General features: G+C 51.9%; 1 protein-coding gene across 1 annotated transcript; it reads left to right on the top strand.

Moving 5' to 3' along the window:
* The first annotated feature begins 7 nt into the window (after positions 1-7).
* On the top strand, positions 8-17,341 carry ttc17 (tetratricopeptide repeat domain 17). Its single transcript, XM_084476594.1, has 25 exons — positions 8-441; positions 1,428-1,517; positions 1,641-1,810; positions 1,958-2,069; positions 2,491-2,622; positions 2,923-3,032; positions 3,225-3,372; positions 4,095-4,234; positions 4,555-4,715; positions 5,784-5,896; positions 6,025-6,177; positions 6,274-6,389; positions 6,471-6,627; positions 7,057-7,128; positions 7,463-7,687; positions 9,176-9,386; positions 11,835-11,969; positions 12,117-12,421; positions 12,860-13,010; positions 14,290-14,410; positions 14,521-14,680; positions 14,862-14,945; positions 15,164-15,283; positions 15,513-15,656; positions 16,375-17,341. Exons 1-25 carry the CDS (start codon positions 139-141, stop codon positions 16,504-16,506), a joined length of 3,765 nt encoding a protein of 1,254 aa, XP_084332720.1. The 5' UTR covers positions 8-138; the 3' UTR covers positions 16,507-17,341.
* Positions 17,342-18,020: the final 679 nt, after the last annotated feature.

Here is an 18,020-nt window from a genome sequence, read left to right as displayed (position 1 = left end):
GGGGGGAAGTCCGTTTCATATTGGTACTCAAAACATAATGGTACAGCCCGTTCATAATGGTACAGCCCGTTCACATTGGTACAGCCCATTCACAGACGGTGACCGCTCCAACATGGCGGCCACGCAGATGAGTCACTGATGCACCAACGCCACACGAGCTTTCCCGATGTCGCCAAGACAACGCGTGGAGCTCCAGGCGGCGCCCTCGCGCGCCCCCCGGTGGCGGGAGTTTTCCCGGGCCACCGCAGCAGAGGAGACGTAAAGATGGCGGACCTCGGGAACGATTATCCCGAGTCTTCGCTCTGTCGCGTCAACGGTTCCCGAAAAGCACACTTCCCCGGGAGGATCCAGACGGTTTTGTGCGCCCTCCTCCTGCTGGCGGACCGCGGCGGGGCCACGACCCACTGGGTGGTGACCGAGGACGGGAAGATACAACAACAAGTACGGAGCTACCGGCTAACGGCGCACTGCAGGCTAGCGGCACAACACCGACAGCTGCTAGCCGCCAGCTAGCTCCGCTAGCTCCTCTAGCTCTCCTAGCTCCTCTAGCTCTCCTAGCTCCTCTAGTCACTAGCTCCTCTAGCTCTCCTAGCTCCTCTAGTCACTAGCTCCTCTAGCTCTCCTAGCTCCTCTAGTCACTAGCTCCTCTCTCTCCTAGCTCCTCTAGCTCTCCTAGCTCCTCTAGTCACTAGCTCCTCTAGCTCTCCTAGCTCCTCTAGTCACTAGCTCCTCTCTCTCCTAGCTCCTCTAGCTCTCCTAGCTCCTCTAGTCACTAGCTCCTCTAGCTCTCCTAGCTCCTCTAGTCACTAGCTCCTCTAGCTCTCCTAGCTCCTCTAGTCACTAGCTCCTCTAGCTCTCCTAGCTCCTCTCTCCCTCCTAGCTCCTCTGTCCTCTAGCTCCTTTAGATCCTCTCTCCGCTAGCTCCTCTCTCCTAGCTCCTCCTCTTTCTCTCTATCATCTACCACCTGTCTGTCTTACACGTTAACGTAAGGTGTTGAACACGTTAACATAAGGTGTCTTACACGTTAACGTAAGGTGTCGAACACGTTAACGTAAGGTGTCGACCACGTTAACGTCAGTGTGTTCAACACGTACACGGTAACGTGTGTGTTCAGTCAGGGTCTAGATGTTCTTGACCTGGTTCATCCTCCTCTTCACGTTCTCCGCCGGTTCTCCGTCCTCTGGAGCCGCTCTAGGCGTCAGACCTGTCCAATGTGTTATTATAGTATACTCCATGATCGTATCCAACGCATCAGATGGAACATTGGTATCATAATGTCTGTGATTTCTAAATAAATCAGTTGATGTGTGCATAACTGTGAATGAATGATGAATAATAATAAACATATTCTGCTACGTTTTCCTCTGGTTATGACATTAAAGCTCTCTGTTTCCCATCACTGACCACCTGAACCACGTTGTTGCAGGTGGACTCTCCTTTGAACCTCAAGCATCCTCATGACGTGGTCATCTTCATGAGACAGGAGACCCGGGTTAACTACCTCAAGAAGCTAGAGGTGAAACAACACAACCTAACAGATGCTCATGACACACACAGTACATCCAGTCATGTTATCTAGCCTCATATTGTTCAGCCACCAATGAGCTCTGACCGACTGCCCTGGTCTGGTTTCACGCAGAAGCAACTTGTGGAGCAGAAGATCCACATCGAGGAGAACGAGGACCGGGACACGGGGCTGGAGCAGAGGCACTACAAGGAGGACTCGGACTGCGTCTTGGCCAAGGTGCCTCTGGGCGACCTGGACCTCTACGACGGCACCTACATCTCCCTGGAGAGCAAGGACATCAGGTCAGCAGGCACACAGCAGACCAGGCCCAGCGCCACTCTGTCCTTTATGTGTGTAGTCGTTCACAAGGTTGAATTGGCCAAAAGTTTGTGTATTGATCATCAATTGATGTTACCAACTTAACTTATTTATTTGTAAATTGTCTTCAGTCCTGAAGAGCATGTGGACTCCAGGTCCGCTCTGCCACCAGACCTGGAGAGACCGGACTGCAGTAAGATATCTGAGCTGCCCTACAGCATCCACGCGTTCCAGCATCTCAGGGTGAGTGGACCGTCTTCCTCCAGACTGGACCTTAGAGCAGAGGTGTACCTTCAGGAACCTTCTAGATCAACACTCCTCCCTTTTCTGTCACTCTGGAGTTATTAACTGACTGGAGCACAGATTTCCTCAAAATGTTCCCTGTCACCGTTCTTTCGATGCAGTATGCTGTCTGTGAAGCAGGATGTTTATAGATGCTCAACATGTCTGATCTCCAGATATGTCTTCTTATTGACCCCATAATGCTCTTTATGTATGCTGGACATCAATGAAGGAACAGAGGAGGGATTTGGTTCATTACGATGCAACTTTATATTTACATTTCTGATCATTTTCCTGTTGTAGCTCTCTGTGCTCTCATTAACGGCCTGGTGTGTGTGTCTGTGTCTCTCTCTCTCTCTCTGTCTCTGGCTGTGTGTTCCAGGGGGTGCAGGAGAGGGTGAACCTCACCTCCCCTCTGCTGTCTAAGGAGGATCCCATCTTCACCTCCCTCTCTCACAAGCTGGGCCACAACATCGACGAGGTCGGCCACCGCATCCACCAGGGCCTGCTGAGGGTAGGACCTCACACTCACGCCTAGGCTTCATCAGGCTGGCTTTATATTGGCCTATTGGTTGCATATTTTCATGGATTACTTATTGTTCAGTACATTAGACAGGAATTTAGATTCATAGACAAAACCATAATCATTAGTAGGAAAAAACTATGACCATGTGACCGAAACAAAGCAACAAGAATGATGAGCAACAAGAAGATATTGCCTAACATGAGGTGTTGAAAAACTGATGGCAAACATTGTGTGTGTGTGTGTGTGTGTGTGCGTGTGCGTGCGTGTGTGTGTGTGTGCGCACTGCAGAACTCGTCCTCCTGGGTCCTCTACAACCTGGCCTCCTTCTACTGGCGTGTGAAGAACGAGCCGCGGCGGGCGGTGGACTGTGTGGTGCGCGCCCTCCATTTCTCCCCCAGGTAGGAGCCCTCAGAACCCCCCGTCATCAGGTCCACCCCCCCCCCCCCCACCGTGGCCACACACAGCGTCCGTGCATGGAGCTATATGTTATCCATACATTGCAAGATAACAGGCAGAATGTAAAAGCCAACAGCGTGTGTGTGCACCTAAGGGGACCCCTGTTTGTGTGGTGTGTGTTGTGTGCGCTGCAGGACGCACAAGGACGTGGCGCTGGTGAACATGGCCAACATCCTGCACCGTGCGCACTTCTCCGCTGATGCTGCCATCCTGGCCCACGCCGCCCTGGACCTCTCCTCTGACCTGTTCACCTGCCACTACACGCTGGGCAACATCTACGCAGTAAAAACCACCACCACCAGCATTACTAATCCCACCACCACAACCAGTACCACCAGCATTACTAATCCCACCACCACAACCAGTACCACAACCATTACTAATCCCATGACCACCCCCACAACCAGTACCCCGATGGGCACCACAACCAGTACCACCACCATTACTAATCCCATGAAAACAATCACAATGAATTCCACAACCACCACCACAACGGATGCCCCAACCATTACTGCTTTAGCTTTTATCACAACACCAGCACGGGCCAATACCACCAGCAGCATCTTATTCAGACGGCCATTCAGTTGGTTTTGAGAGTCAGCTGTCATTACCAGTGACCTCATGATGGCCGTGGCCAGGGCTGCTTGATTATGGAAAAAAATCACAATCACTCTTATTTTGCTCAATATTAAAATCACGATTATTTTTGAGTTTGAAAACATGATGTATTTATTCAGCATGTCTCTCCCAAAAAACACTTGAAATTTCGCCTTAAAAAATACACAAAATGGTCAAATAGAAAATGTTCAAATCTAAAATAATGTACAGATATGTATCCAGCTGTTCTGCACTTTCTATAAAACATTTAATGAATAAAAAAAATTAATGTTTCAACTCGTTTGACGCTAAAATAGAAATCGCAATCAAAATTAGATGAATGGCCCAGCCCTAGCCGTGGCTGCGTGTGACCCTGCATTGACCCCAGCTCTGTCCCCGGTCTGCAGATGCTGGGCGAGTACAACCACTCGGTGCTGTGCTACGAGCAGGCCCTGCAGGCCCAGCCCGGCCTGGAGCAGGCCCTGCGCAGGAAGCATGCCGTGCTGTGTCAGCAGAAGCTGGAGCAGCGCCTGGAGGCCCAGCACAGGTCAGAGCGCCTCACCGCAACACCAGACAGGAGAGACAGCACCAACATCTGCTCAACCTCACTCCGTCTGAATGCACAACAAAGAATTCAAGTATTGAGGGGGAGCGAGTCTATAGTCCTATAGACTACTAGTCCTACAGTAGTCTATTATAAAGATATAAAAGACTACAGAAGTCTGAAAGGTTCACTCGGCGTATAGACTATCCAGATGTTTAAAGCACACATCCCTCATATCAGGAATGAAAGGAAGGGAAAGCTTGGAAGTCGACGTGCACTACTCCGTTACTCCACATGCCAACGGGTGCACCTCCTCCCCACAGGTCGCTGCAGCGCACGCTGAACGAGCTTAAGGAGTACCAGAAGCAGCACGACCACTACCTCCGCCAGCAGGAGGCGCTGGACAAACACAAGCTGCTGCAGGAGGAGCAGATCCTGCGCAACATCATCCACGAGACTCAGATGGCCAAGGAGGCCCAGCTGGGTGAGCTGCACATGCAATTAACTAGACCTGGAATCAATTCAACAGGATAAATTAGACCTGAAATCAATTAGACCTGGAATCAATTAGATAGACTATCAATTCAATCTGGAATCAAGTAGTAGTAGTAGTTGTAGTTGTTGGGGTAAAAAACATAATTACTTGTTTGTGTCGATAATTCAAATTCGGAAATGAATTACTTTTTTGAATGTTGTTTGGTAATGTGACCCCGTTGATGGCTCACAGAAAACATTCCTCACTGCCTGTATTGATGTGGACTATCGGCTGCACTCTGTCCCCGAATCAGACTACCAGACGGGCGTTTGACTTTCTCTCGCTTCAAATAGCTTCCACCAATCATGTTGCTTTGGGCGGGGTAGGCTTGTCACCGTAGAAAGCCTCATTGAAGCCCTCTTCTGTAAGCCTCATCCACTCACCTGAATGAGTTTCTGTTCTGTATAATATCTCTGTTCTGGGCGACAGCCGTAACTCCGCCCCGGACAGCCTCCTTCTTCACATAGTAGGATTAGTCGGCACTATACGATCACAGGCTCATTGGGAAACCATGTTTTCACCCTTGCACAATATCCATTCAGCTATGGCTAGAACGCCCTCATACCTAAAACATAAATAAAGAATAGGGCGTGCTAAAATGTACTCAAGATGTGTCTATTTTCTGTGTCTATTTCTGGCTCTTTGTCTCTTTCTGTCTGGCTCTGTGTCTATCTGTCTGTTTCTGTCTCTGTGTCTATCTGTCTGTCTGTCTCTGTGTCTGTTTCTATCTGTCTGTCTCTGTCTGTTTCTGTCTGTCCCTCTGTTTGTTTCTGTCTCTGTGTCTATCTGTCTGTCTCTGTGTCTCTCTGTCTGTCTCTATGTCTGTCTCTCTGTCTATCTGTCGTCTCTATGTCTGTTTCTGTCTCTGTGTCTATCTCTCTGTCTCTGTCTGTCTCTATGTCTGTCTCTCCTTCTGGGATCCTGTTTCTCTGTGTCTCTCTGTCTGTCTCTCTGTCTGTCTCTATGTCTGTTTCTGTGTCTATCTGTCTGTCTCTCCCTGTGGGGTCCTGTTTCCAGGGAACCACCAGATGTGTTGCCTCGGCCAGCCCCAGCGCCACCTCCTCTGCCCGTTTGACCTCCCTGTGCGCTATCACCGTGGCGACCTGTTTGAACACGTCCACTACGTGCAGGTGGGTGTTGGCTCTCGTACTAGTAGTAGTACTAGTAGTAGTACTAGTAGTTCACAAAGCTTTTCCAATATCCTCCAGTGAGGTTTCCACATGGCGTTCCCAGCGTTGTCCTCTCCCTCCCTCCCTAGTTCGGGGAGGAGGTGTCTGTGGCCTCCAGCGTGGCGCTGGTCTCCGACCGCAGCCCCAACCTCACCGCCTCCAGCCCCCAGCTCCACCCCTCTGTGTCCGGGGACCAGGACCCCGCGGTGGCCTTCTGGAGCGGCCGGCAGGGCCCCACCCAGGTGAGACACGCCCCCCCCCCCCCCCCCCCGGCGGCTACACGCTGCTACTGCCCTACTGGCTGCCAGGGATGAATACTAAAGTGTGTTCTTCTTCAGGACATGCAGAGGATGCTGTGGCCTCGCAGGGCGGACTGTGCCCAGGAGTTCCCCAGCATCCCTCCGGCCCACCTTCTGCCCACCTTCTACCTCCCACCGGAAGCCCAGGGCCTCAGGTCAGTCTGCTGCTCTCTAAACCCACAGTGAAGGGTTCTGAACCTGCAGCACGGGGTGTGTAACCTGTGTGGTGTGTGTAGCCCAGTGGCAGATTACCTCTATGGGAGCAGCAGTCCTCCTCAGACCACCACCCTGCCAGACTGCGGCTCTGCCTCCCAGCCTCCTCCCACCCTGCTGCCCGCCTCCCTGGACTGGCCCCTGGAGGAGAAGGAGCTGCCCGACCTGTTCGCCGCCAAGGTACCCGAACGCTGGGGCCCGTCAGAGGCTGCCCCAGCTCTTATGGGTTGAAATGTTTTTTATCGTTATTATAGGAATTGTTATTATTATAAAAAAGAAAATAACATTAAAATGTAATAATACTTTTCAGTGTCTGGTTTTTCTTAACATATTGCATCACTCAGAAAAACCCTTGGAAATATGTTGAATAATGGCTTTGAACTGGCATTGAGAAAAGAGTTAATACTGTGTCCTTGTGTGTGTCCAGGTGTACTATGTCCTTGTATTGATACTGTGTCCTTGTGTGTGTCCAGGTGTACTATGTCCTTGTATTGATACTGTGTCCTTGTGTGTGTCCAGGTGTACTATGTCCGTGTATTGATACTGTGTCCGTGTGTGTCCAGGTGTACTATGTCCTTGTATTGATACTGTGTCCGTGTGTGTGTCCAGGTGTTGCAGGTGCGCAGTGGAGGTTGGTCATTGGACCAGATTGGCTCCAGAATAGCTCAAGCTTTAAAGCAGGTAAGTCCGCCCCCAGGTTTACCTCAGAGATTAATCTGTCTTTTGTCTAATTAATTTAATCAGGAGATGATAGATTAATATTTTTAAATAACTCAAAAGGTATTATTATTTTTCTAAATGTGTTAGGAATGGCCTAGCCCTCCTTGGGCTCTGACCCAGTGGAGTTCTCCAGAGTCTCAGGCGCCTGTGTGAGTCCATTTAATATGGCTCCCTCATCTCTGACCAATCAGTGCTCCCCCCTGATTGGTCAGAGGTACCCATTAGCCTGTCAGTCACCTTATGATTGGTATGACCCTGTACGAGGACCCGCCCTCACCGCCCCCACTGTCCACAGGCCAAAGCGCCGCGCTGGCTGCTGCACAACGAGGCGGCCGTCTTCTGGCGTGCCCGCGGCAACGGGAGCCGCGCCCTGCGCTGCCTGCGTCAGGGCCTGGCTGCGGCCCCGCCCGCCCAGCTCCACCTGGCCCTGAGCAACGCCGCCAACCTGCTGCTGCACCACGGCCTGGCCACGCACGCTCACACCCTGCTGCAGCACGCGCTGGAGCTCAATGCCTCCGAGGTGAGGCGCCCTCACACGGCCTCCTCCCACCGCCAGGCGCTCAGACTGGGATGGGATAGGGGGCGATGTGGGTCCGCTTGGGGTCATGGTTAACTGTCATTTAAACTGCTTCTTCCTTCACTTTTTGCTTGATGCTTTTGTTATACCCAACCAAGGCTGGCTCAGGAGTAGTCTCTTAGTTGACCTGAGTGGGAGCAGTTTGAACAGAAAGCCTAGCCTGCTGTTATCTAAAGGATTAGGGGGGAGGAGAGTCCAGATCGGGATCGCAATAGAGAACTTTCCTGCAGCATCCAGATTTCAGAGAGACTTTCCTAGAGCGAAGATGAGTGAGTACTTTCGTAGAGCGAGACTCGGTTGGACACGGTAACAAACAGACCGGGATCAAGAGACAGGTACAGTCAAAGGTTGCGTTCTCTGTAGGGATCCTTTCTATAATAATAGAATAGAATCAGTCAGTGGCTGAAACAAGCCCTTTTAGAGGACATGTTGCCCCAAAGGATTCGGGCTGCAGCCTTCTCCCTCATCACTGACCCAATTTACAAAACCCGTGGTCCGCAGACGTCTAGACCTGAATGATGGGAGAACCACCAGAAGCCTCCTTTACCTCTTCTCCAGTCATAGTGTGAGTTATGTGGGGGGTGTTTCAGAGGAACTCTCCTCCTGGTTCACGGTGGTGCAGGGCTCCGTGGGTCCACCTGGAGCCCCACTCCAGGACGCGGTGCTCAGTTGGTCCGTAGAGGAGAGGCCTGATGCCTCCCCCAGACGTGGATTAAACCCTCCCCTGGGACCACTGCTCGTCATTCACTGAGAATGAGGACACAGCAGAGTAGATGGAACACCTTCTAGAAGGGAGACCAACCTCTTTAGGAGCTTAAGAAATGACATTATGTCACTGGAAAATCCATTTCATTTTGATTAAATTCCACTTGGTCTCGGGGACAAAGACTGCTTTGGAGGCAGGGTATTTATAGAGGTAGGCATTGGAAATAACCTGGGTATTTGGTGCATTACTTTAAAGAATGTATGGTATTTTGAACATCAAATAAACAAGTTTACGGAGCATCTTGAGCACATGGAACATCTCCTGAATCCATTTGACCCACTCTACTGCCTCCATGTGCACTCGTTCTTTTAATTAAGTGAAGCATTCTTACAGACCGAAATACGTCATTCACTTCTCATAATGTTGTTAAGTGTTATCAAGGACCGCATCAGATGATGATGTTCCATCAAATCCCTTGAAACTCCTTCAAGTCGAATCAATTGGTGGAGTCTATTCGATGTCCTGTCCACATCGTCAAGCGGGTGACCAATGAGCATCCACTCACAGGCCATGGGGTTCAGGTGATGAGCTGCCTGAGATGTTCTCTGGAACAGATGTTTGGGAGGCATTTAGTGGACACATCCTCTGGGAGATGTAACGGTTGTTTTCCCTGTTGTTCATCCCTTCCACCGCGCTCAGTCTGTGGATGTGCTCTCTGCTCCCAGCCCCACAGCCTGCTGAGCCTGGTGAGCGTGCAGCTGGCCCAGGGCAATGTGACGGGGGCGCTGGCCCTGTTCCGCCACGCCCTGGAGGCCGGGCTGGCCCCCTCCTCCCCGCTGGAGGGCTGTGAGCAGTGTCGCTCCAGCCTGCCCCTGCTGCGCTGCCTGCAGTTCTACCCCTCCCTCTACAACCTCTCCCAGCGCCAGCCCTGCCCACGTGAGTCCGCCCCACTGCTGCAGACATGCTCACGCACGCACGCACAAACGCACACACGCATGCATACACGCATGTGCGCGTACACACACGCATGCACTTGCGCACACGCGCGTACACACATACACACCCACACACACGCGTACACACACATGCTCACATGCGTACACGCACAGGCACGTATCCACACGCGTACAGACCCTGTGGTAGTAAGACCAAGAGGATAGAAATGGAGCGGTGCTTCTTATTTCAGCTGAAGGGAGCGTCAGTAGTAGGCGCTGCTTGGCAGGCATCAGAATATGTGTGGGTCTTTCTGCGTGTTGTTTTTACTCTTGTGCTGCTGCTCATGGTTGGTTGCGTCACCCAGGTGGGTGCTACACACTGGTAGTGAATGAGGTGTCATATCACACACACACACACTCTAAATATGTAAAGTGCTTTGGGTGTCTAGAAAAGTGTATGTAAATGTAATGAATAATTATTTTTATTGTTCCAGCTTTTTGCACACTATTGGCCTAGAACAAGCGACCTCATAGCTCATTAGCAGAATATAACTCCTGGGACAGCCAGGGACACAAACATATAACCTTTTATGAGCCAGACTCCTTCAGTTGGCTGCAATCTGCAACCCCACCACTAGATGGCAGCAAATCCACACACTGCACCTTTAAGATCAGAGCTCATTCATCTACAATCTCAAATATGATGACACTGATTTCATCAGTTGATGGTGAGAGTTTTGAGCCAGGATCATACCTTGATTTCAGTAATGGATCACAATAAGAGAATCACAGGAGCTTGGCCTGGAATGATGGAGGGGTGCGAATCTCTCGGCACCTCACGATTAGATTCCGATTCAGAGGTCAACGTTTCGATTCTAAAACGATTATCGATGCATCTCGATGCAACAATTTTTTTTTGAATTTGCTAATCACTTCCTACTTGTGTGATAATCAATTAAGACAATCAACAGATGAATTACTTTGTCTAATATTTTATATTAGGTAAAGTCGGTTCTCTGCACAGAGAACCCGCAGGCAGAAAGGAGAGTTTTCTGTAGTGCTCTGCAGCAGGCCAACAAAATGGTGCAGCAGGCCAACAAATTTGATTTTAAAAATATATATATTTTTTTTTTTAATTCAGATTATTATCTTATCTGCATCGAGATGGAATCGTTCTAGAGAGAATTGCGATGCATCGAAGAATCGATAGTTTTTCCCACCCCTAGAGTGATGAGGAGCACAGACACAGCTTCACTCGCTGGGTCCTCCTGGCTGCTGAAGGATCTGGACCAATAGGGGCTGAGCTTTCAGAAGGCACGCCGTCGCCCATCTCTGTCAGAACGAGTTCAAAGAGAGCGTTTGAATACAACACGACTATAACAAACGGAGGCATGACCGTATCCCGACACAGCCCATCAAAACAAAGGTTTAAACCTTTTCTGTTTCTCTTGATCCCACTGCTACAGTCCTCATACCAGAAAGCCAGCGGACGGCGTTCACCAAGTGGTCCCTCTCACCCTGTGCTGTTGTTCTGCAGTAGCTCAATAAGAGACCAATAATCACTGCTGGAACCAGCGCCTGTGTTTCTTTAACTCCCCTCTGCGTGTTAGCTGGAGTGGGGAGGGGAGCGCTTTGAAGTGGAGAGATTTGGCTGCTCAATAATTCAGGTGGCTGAAAATAGCTGCCACCCGATTTAGAAGGCTCTATATTTTACTCACCAGAGCTAAATATTGCTCCCAGGCAAGACACGCCATGCAGGAACTGTGTGTGTGTGTGTGTGTGTGTGTGTGTGTGTGTGTGTGTGTGTGTGTGTGTGTGTGTGTGTGTGTGTGTGTGTGTGTGTGTGTGTGTGTGTGTGTGTGTGTGTGTGTGTGTGTGTGTGTGTGTGTGTTCTCCAACGAGGGGAGTTAGTAACATAGGTAACGAGCGTCTCTCATTAGATCAGTTTGAGTGTGGTCCACCTGGAGCCCCTCTGTGGAACCTAGCCAGGGTTCACATCTCATTATACTGTAATATTTATACCATCTCAAATACAAACATTTCCCTTTTATTGTACTCCAGTAGCATCTGGATACTAATACACATTTTGTGCGATAGACGTCCATACTTAAGACACACATGTGACCGAGCCGTCCTGTTGCATTAGTCATCAGAATTTATACCCAAAGAAATCAGTTTTAGCAGGTTTCTCTATAATTGATGTGATCTCCATCACTGGTTGTTAGTGTAGTTATTTATATTACAGGACTCACCTGTGTGGTGTGATGAAGAGTGTGATCAGGGGTCACCTGTGTGGTGTGATGAAGAGTGTGATCAGGGGTCACCTGTGTGGTGTGATGAAGAGTGTGATCAGGACTCACCTGTGTGGTGTGATGAAGTGTGTGGTCCCTGTGTCCCGCTGACCAGGCCTGTGTCCTATCAGACTGTAATGGCGTGGTTTCCCCTCTAGTGGGAGCTGTCTGCATGGCGGAGGACAGCCTGGCCATCCAGCTGGAGGAGTGGGAGAGCGGTCCGGACCCCAGCAGCCAGGACGCGGGGGGGCTGGCCCCGGGGCCCACCGTGGAGGAGGCCCTGCTGTTTGAGAGTAAGGAGCTCAGCCTAGTGACGGTCTGCAGGACCCTGAAGCTAACACATAGAAACAGATGAACCAAACGCTTCACTCAGCGATGGTAATGTGTGACTCTTCCATGTGGACGAGGGTGTCTGATGATTTCCCCCCCCCCCCCTCCAGAGGTGGTGGTGGTGGACAGCAACGGGTCGGGGGAGGCGGGGGGCCAGCCGCGGCCCTCCCCCTCGGTGGCAGGGTTCGGCCAGTCCTCGCCCGGCCCGGGGGCGGGCGGGGGCCGGGCGGAGGGCGAGGAGGAGTGGCAGCTGAAGGAGGACCTGATGGGGGCCTTTGAGGGGGCCCTGGACGTGGGCGGGAAGCGGGGCGACCTGCGGGGGATCCGCGTGCTGAAGAACGACCGGGTGATGGGGGCCCGTGCCGGGGGGGGGCCCTGCTTCGGGAACTGTGAGGACGACGACGGCGCCGAGTGGGTGAGTGACTGTTGACCCCCCACCCCTCCCCCTGTCAGATCATCAACCCCCCCCCTCCTGTCAGATCATCAACAACCCCCCTCCTGTAGATCATCAACCCCCCCTCCTGTCAGATCATCAACCCCCCCTCCTGTCAGATCATCAACCCCCCCCTCCTGTCAGATCATCAACACCCCCCCTCCTGTAGATCATCAACCCCCCCCTCCTGTCAGATCATCAACCCCCCCCTCCTGTCAGATCATCAACCCCCTCCTGTCAGATCATCAACCCCCTCCTGTCAGATCATCAACCCCCTCCTGTCAGATCATCAACCCCCTACTGTCAGATCATCACCCCCCTCCTGTCAGATCATCAACCCCCTCCTGTCAGATCATCACCCCCCTCCTGTCAGATCATCAACCCCCTCCTATAGATCATCACCCTCCTCTCTGCTGTCAGATCACCTTCCAGGTGAAGCGGGTCAGGAAGTCCAAGCTGGACGGCTCGGAGGGCTCGGGAGCGGACGACGGCCAGCAGGGGGAGCTGCTCCCCGGGGGCCACTCGGTCCTGGAGATCAGCGGGCCCACCATCCCCTCGCCCGGACCTGCAGGTGCCTCCTCCCTCCAGCCCACCCGCCCTCCTCCTTCAGCCTGCTGCCTCGTAGAGGAGAGGCTGGAGTAGGCCTCTGTCAGTCGCTAGCTCCTGCTGGGAGAATAAAGAATAATTTGACACTGCAATGTGCCCCCCCCCCCCCAGGTGGGGTACACCTTTCATCTACCTCTGCTCAGGCCCAGCACACCCCCTGGAGTCACTCTATAGAAACTCTATATACAGTTGATCCGGTAGAGGGTGGAATAGAAGTAATAAGAAGAAGAATAGAAGAAGTATCTACGGCCCAGGATCTATCCATAGCACAGATCTCAGTGGGGAAGCCCGTTCCCACTGAAGCTCTCCTCCCTCTTGTTAGGCTCTCCTCCCTCTAGAGGAGCGTTATGAGGCTCTCCTCCCTCTAGAGGAGCGTTGTGAGGCTCTCCTCCCTCTAGAGGAGTGTTGTGAGGCTCTCCTCCCTCTAGAGGAGCGTTGTGAGGCTCTCCTCCCTCTAGAGGAGCGTTGTGAGGCTCTCCTCCCTCTAGAGGAGCGTTGTGAGGCTCTCCTCCCTCTAGAGGAGCGTTGTTAGGCTCCCCTCCTCTAGAGCAGCGTTGTGAGGCTCTCCTCCCTCTAGAGCAGCGTTGTTAGGCTCCCCTCCTCTAGAGCAGCGTTGTGAGGCTCTTCTCCCTCTAGAGGAGCGTTGTGAGGCTCTTCTCCCTCTAGAGTGTTGTGAGGCTCTTTTCCCTCTAGAGGAGCGTTGTGAGGCTCTCCTCCCTCTAGAGTGTTGTGAGGCTCTTCTCCCTCTAGAGGAGCGTTGTGAGGCTCTCCTCCCTCTAGAGGAGCGTTGTTAGGCTCTCCTCCCTCTAGAGGAGCGTTGTGAGGCTCTCCTCCCTCTAGAGTGTTGTGAGGCTCTCCTCCCTCTAGAGGAGCGTTGTGAGGCTCTCCTCCCTCTAGAGGAGAGTTGTTAGGCTCTTCTCCCTCTAGAGGAGTGTTGTGAGGCTCTCCTCCCTCTAGAGGAGAGTTGTTAGGCTCTTCTCCCTCTAGAGGAGCGTTGTTAGGCTCTTCTCCCTCTAGAGGAGCGTTGTTAGGCTCTTCTCCCTCTAGAGGAGCGTTGTTAGGCTCTTCTCCCTCTAGAGGAGCGTTGTTAGGCTCTTCTCCCTCTAGAGGAGCGTTGTTAGGCTCTTCTCCCTCTAGAGGAGCGTTGTTAGGCTCTTCTCCCTCTAGAGGAGCATTGTTAGGCTCTCCTCCCTCTAGAGGAGTGTTGTGAGGCCCTTCCTGACTCGTGTCTCTGCTGTCCGCAGGCCGCTGGCGGGACTACGCCAGCCTGGGCTGGCCGGGGCCGGAGGAGTGCCAGCGGACACGGAGGGTGGACCTCACCACCGTGGCCAGCACCTGGCTGGCCGTGTCCGCCAAGAACATCGAGTACGTTGTCCCCTGACCCTCCCCGCGGTGGGGCGCTGACGGTCTGCCTGGTGGTTTATTTTAGTATGGTGTTTATTAAAATGTGTGTGTGTGTGTATGCGTGTGCACAGCATCACGGAGCACATCGACTTCGCCACACCGCTCCAGGAGCCAGCCGCCGAGCCACTCTGCAACGCCAACCTGCCGACCAGCATGCACACGCTGGACCACCTGCTGGGCGTGGCCAACCGCGCCGCCATCCACTACACCGGGGAGATCCAGCTGAGAGAGGTAGATCAGTGGGGAGGTAGTGGGGAGGTAGGGGGCAGCACCAGAGCCACTGACCACCTGATCCGTCTCATGGCCAGTGGTGGTGTGTCGTTGGTGTCGGTGGGGGGGGTCACAGACGGTTCTCTGTCCGTTGGAGCTGTGTTGTTCGCTCCTCACGTTCTCTCCTCCGGTTCTCCTTCAGGTGCTGCAGAACCTGGGCAAGGAGAAATTCCCCCCCCAGTCCTTCGAGCAGGTCGGCACGCGCATCGCCAAGGTGCTGGAGAAGGTAGGGAGACTTCAGCCCTGTGGGGTGGACGGGCGGCGCTGGGGTCCATGTCTCTCTGGACAGATACCACGCAGAAACCAAAACTGTCTTCAATAACAGGAGACGGTCTTGTTTTGGAAGAACCAAGTGGTCCCAGAGCGACAGAACCCTCAGGTCTCCTCTCCTGGTGTCTTGTGGACCGTGGAGTCTGGTCTCACTGCTGTCTCCCTCTCCCCCAGAACCAGACGTCCTGGGTGCTGTCCAGTATGGCGGCGCTGTACTGGAGGGTGAAGGGTCAGGGCAAGAGGGCCATCGACTGCCTGCGCCAGGCCCTGAACTACGCCCCCCACCACATGAAGGCAAGGCTCTCCCCTCCCCCCCACTCTGACCCCCACACTGGTCCCTCTCTTTTGGGATGAGATCTCTGAAGTCTGACCTCAGACCAGCTCAAATCTGGCTTGTGTGTGTGTGTGTGTGTGTGTGTGTGTGTGTGTGTGTGTGTGTGTGTGTGTGTGTGTGTGTGTGTGTGTGTGTGTGTGTGTGTGTGTGTGTGTGTGTGTGTGTGTGTGTGTGTGTGTGTGTGTGTAGGACGTGCCTCTGATCAGCCTGGCCAACATCTTCCAAAACGCCCGTCTGTGGGAGGACGCCCTCACCGTGGCCCGCATGGCTGTGGAGATCGCCCCGCACTTCGTGGTCAACCACTTCACACTGGCCAACGTCTACATCGCCATGGTAACCAGACGCTTTTATCCAAAGAGACTTACAATAACAACATCTGTCAAAGGAAAGAGAAACAACAATATATCTCTGTGGGTACAGTGAGGATGTTCATAGAACCAAGTGCCAAGCACTAACCATCACTAGGTTAACCCATTCCCCGTATACACTAACCATCACTAGGTTAACCCGTTCCACGTATACACTAACCATCACTAGGTTAACCCGTTCCCCGTATACACTAACCATCACTAGGTTAACCCGTTCCCCGTATACACTAACCATCACTAGGTTAACCCGTTCCCCGTATACAACACAGATAGCTAGGATAAGACGCTACACCATGCTAACCCTAAGTACTGTTTTTAAGTGCCAGGAGGTACAACATACAATAAGTGTGTACATTAAGTGCCAGGAGGTACAACACACAATAAGTGTGTACATTAAGGGCCAGGATGTACAACACACAATAAGTGTGTACATTAAGTGCGAACACACAATAAGTGCGTAGGAGGGGTGGGGGGCGTGGCTATGTCATCCAGAAGACTTGCATGTCAAGTACCTGGGCCATAGAGATGACCTTAACCAATCACAGGAGAGATGCCCTGAGAGGGGAGCGGTCTTACAGGCCCTCTGAAGAACAGCTGAACAATCAAACACAAACAAACACCTTTCAGCGCTCCTCTTAGCCTCTTACCTCACATTATATCTTTGTGTGTGTGTGTGTGTGCAGGAGGAGTTTGAGAAGGCCATGCGTTGGTACGAGTCCACCCTGAAGCTGCAGCCTGAGTTCGCTCCGGCCAAAGACCGGCTGAGAACCATCCAGTGCTACCTGCTGACCAAGAGGGAGAGGAGACAACCCTGAACACACACACACACACACACACACACACACACACACACACACACACACACACACACACACACACACACACACACACACACACACACTAGAACCACCCAGTGCTAGCTGCTGACTAAGAGGGAGCGGAGACACACACACACATCAGAGACACACACATTAGAGACACACACTACATACACACATCAGAGATACACACACACACACGCATTAGATACACTATACTACACTCTGCAGACCCAGGGTTGTGTGTCCATCTGCGCGCGAGTGTTTCTCATGTGAGCCGCTCTGAACTCAAAGAGCGATCCGTAATAATCTCATCAAACTAGGCTTCAGATCGTTACTAAATCAGTTGTAGATATTACCGCGAGGCGTCCCGCTCCGTCAGCCAGACCTCACAGCTGAAATCATGGAGTTGGTTTTCATTAATCAGCCTGATCACCTGGCAACCACAACGACCTCTGCTCCTGGTTCAGCTCCTCGGCTGCTCCTCGTCCAGCTCTGCTCCTCGTCCCTCAGGCCAGGAGCAGATGTGTTTCTGGGCCGTCCTCCTCTCCAGACACAGGACCTGCTCTGTGTTTGAGGAGAGGACCAGCCTTTAGAGACTGAGAACACGAGGTCCTCCACCATTCAAACCATCAGTCAGAAATTATGTTCATCACTTGTTTTATTTTGCACCATTCCTATTTATGTGGGACCGATGGTTGTTTTGATTTTCGCTCTACAAATGTTTTTAAAACAATCTGGCGTATTAATTTATCAAACTTGTGTTTCAAATAAATTTGCTCTTGCCCATAATTACATTATTGCACATACCTGTTATTAAATGTACAGTATTAAGGAATCTTCTGGCTCCTGCTTTGTCAGTGTGTTTCTTTACCTGTTTAATGTGCGTCAGCAGTACAATGCTTTAGTCTACCTCCAACATTGAGAGGAGCAGCCCTTCTCCTAACCCTGTGGAGGTCATCCTAACCTCAAGGTGTCTCCTTAAAGCTCCACAAAGTGCCACCAGGTGTGAGGGCGATTAGACGTGTCTTCTGACATCACAGGTGGGCGTGTCCACCTAGATGTGTGTTGATAGATCAGTCCACCAGCCTACCCAGTGGACCGTACCAGACGTTGCTCATCCAACTGTCACACATCTAGGTGGACACGCCCGCCTGTGACGAACGGCCAATGTCTGCACACTGAGTGGTGCTGAGGCAAACTCAGGATCTAGATTTGCTGTTACCATGTGTAGCACACCTTGTTTACACACGTGAAAATATCCACTCTGTAGAATAATTGTTAGAAAAGTCAATGGCCACTGAATAGTGTTATCTAAACTTTGATTATCCAGGTTGTGTTCACACAGGATCTCCCCTACCTCCTCACTCAGGTCACCATAGTCGTTAAATTAAGAGCGTTAATGGTCTCTTGGAAAGATGCACGAGTAGTTTGCGTATAAGTCAATGAACAAATTTTGGTAATGCGTCGTTCTCAAGAATGAACAGAAGCCTGCATTGAAACAATGCATG

This window comes from Micromesistius poutassou, assembly GCF_964030765.1.
Source record: "Micromesistius poutassou genome assembly, chromosome: 12".
NCBI classification, from domain to species: Eukaryota; Metazoa; Chordata; class Actinopteri; order Gadiformes; family Gadidae; genus Micromesistius; species Micromesistius poutassou.
The sequence above is the reverse complement of the archived record's forward strand: the minus strand, read 5'-3'. Positions and strand labels throughout refer to the sequence as shown.

What these genes read in the sequence shown, in the direction of transcription:
- ttc17 (XM_084476594.1), top strand. Translation starts at nt 139, where the DNA reads ATGCACCAACGCCACACGAGCTTTCCCGATGTCGCCAAGACAACGCGT. An exon ending in CTGGAGAGCAAGGACATCAG is followed by an intron (nt 1,811 to 1,957) that starts GTCAGCAGGCAC and finishes AATTGTCTTCAG; the next exon opens with TCCTGAAGAGCATGTGGACT. An exon ending in GGCCAAGGAGGCCCAGCTGG is followed by an intron (nt 4,716 to 5,783) that starts GTGAGCTGCACA and finishes TCCTGTTTCCAG; the next exon opens with GGAACCACCAGATGTGTTGC.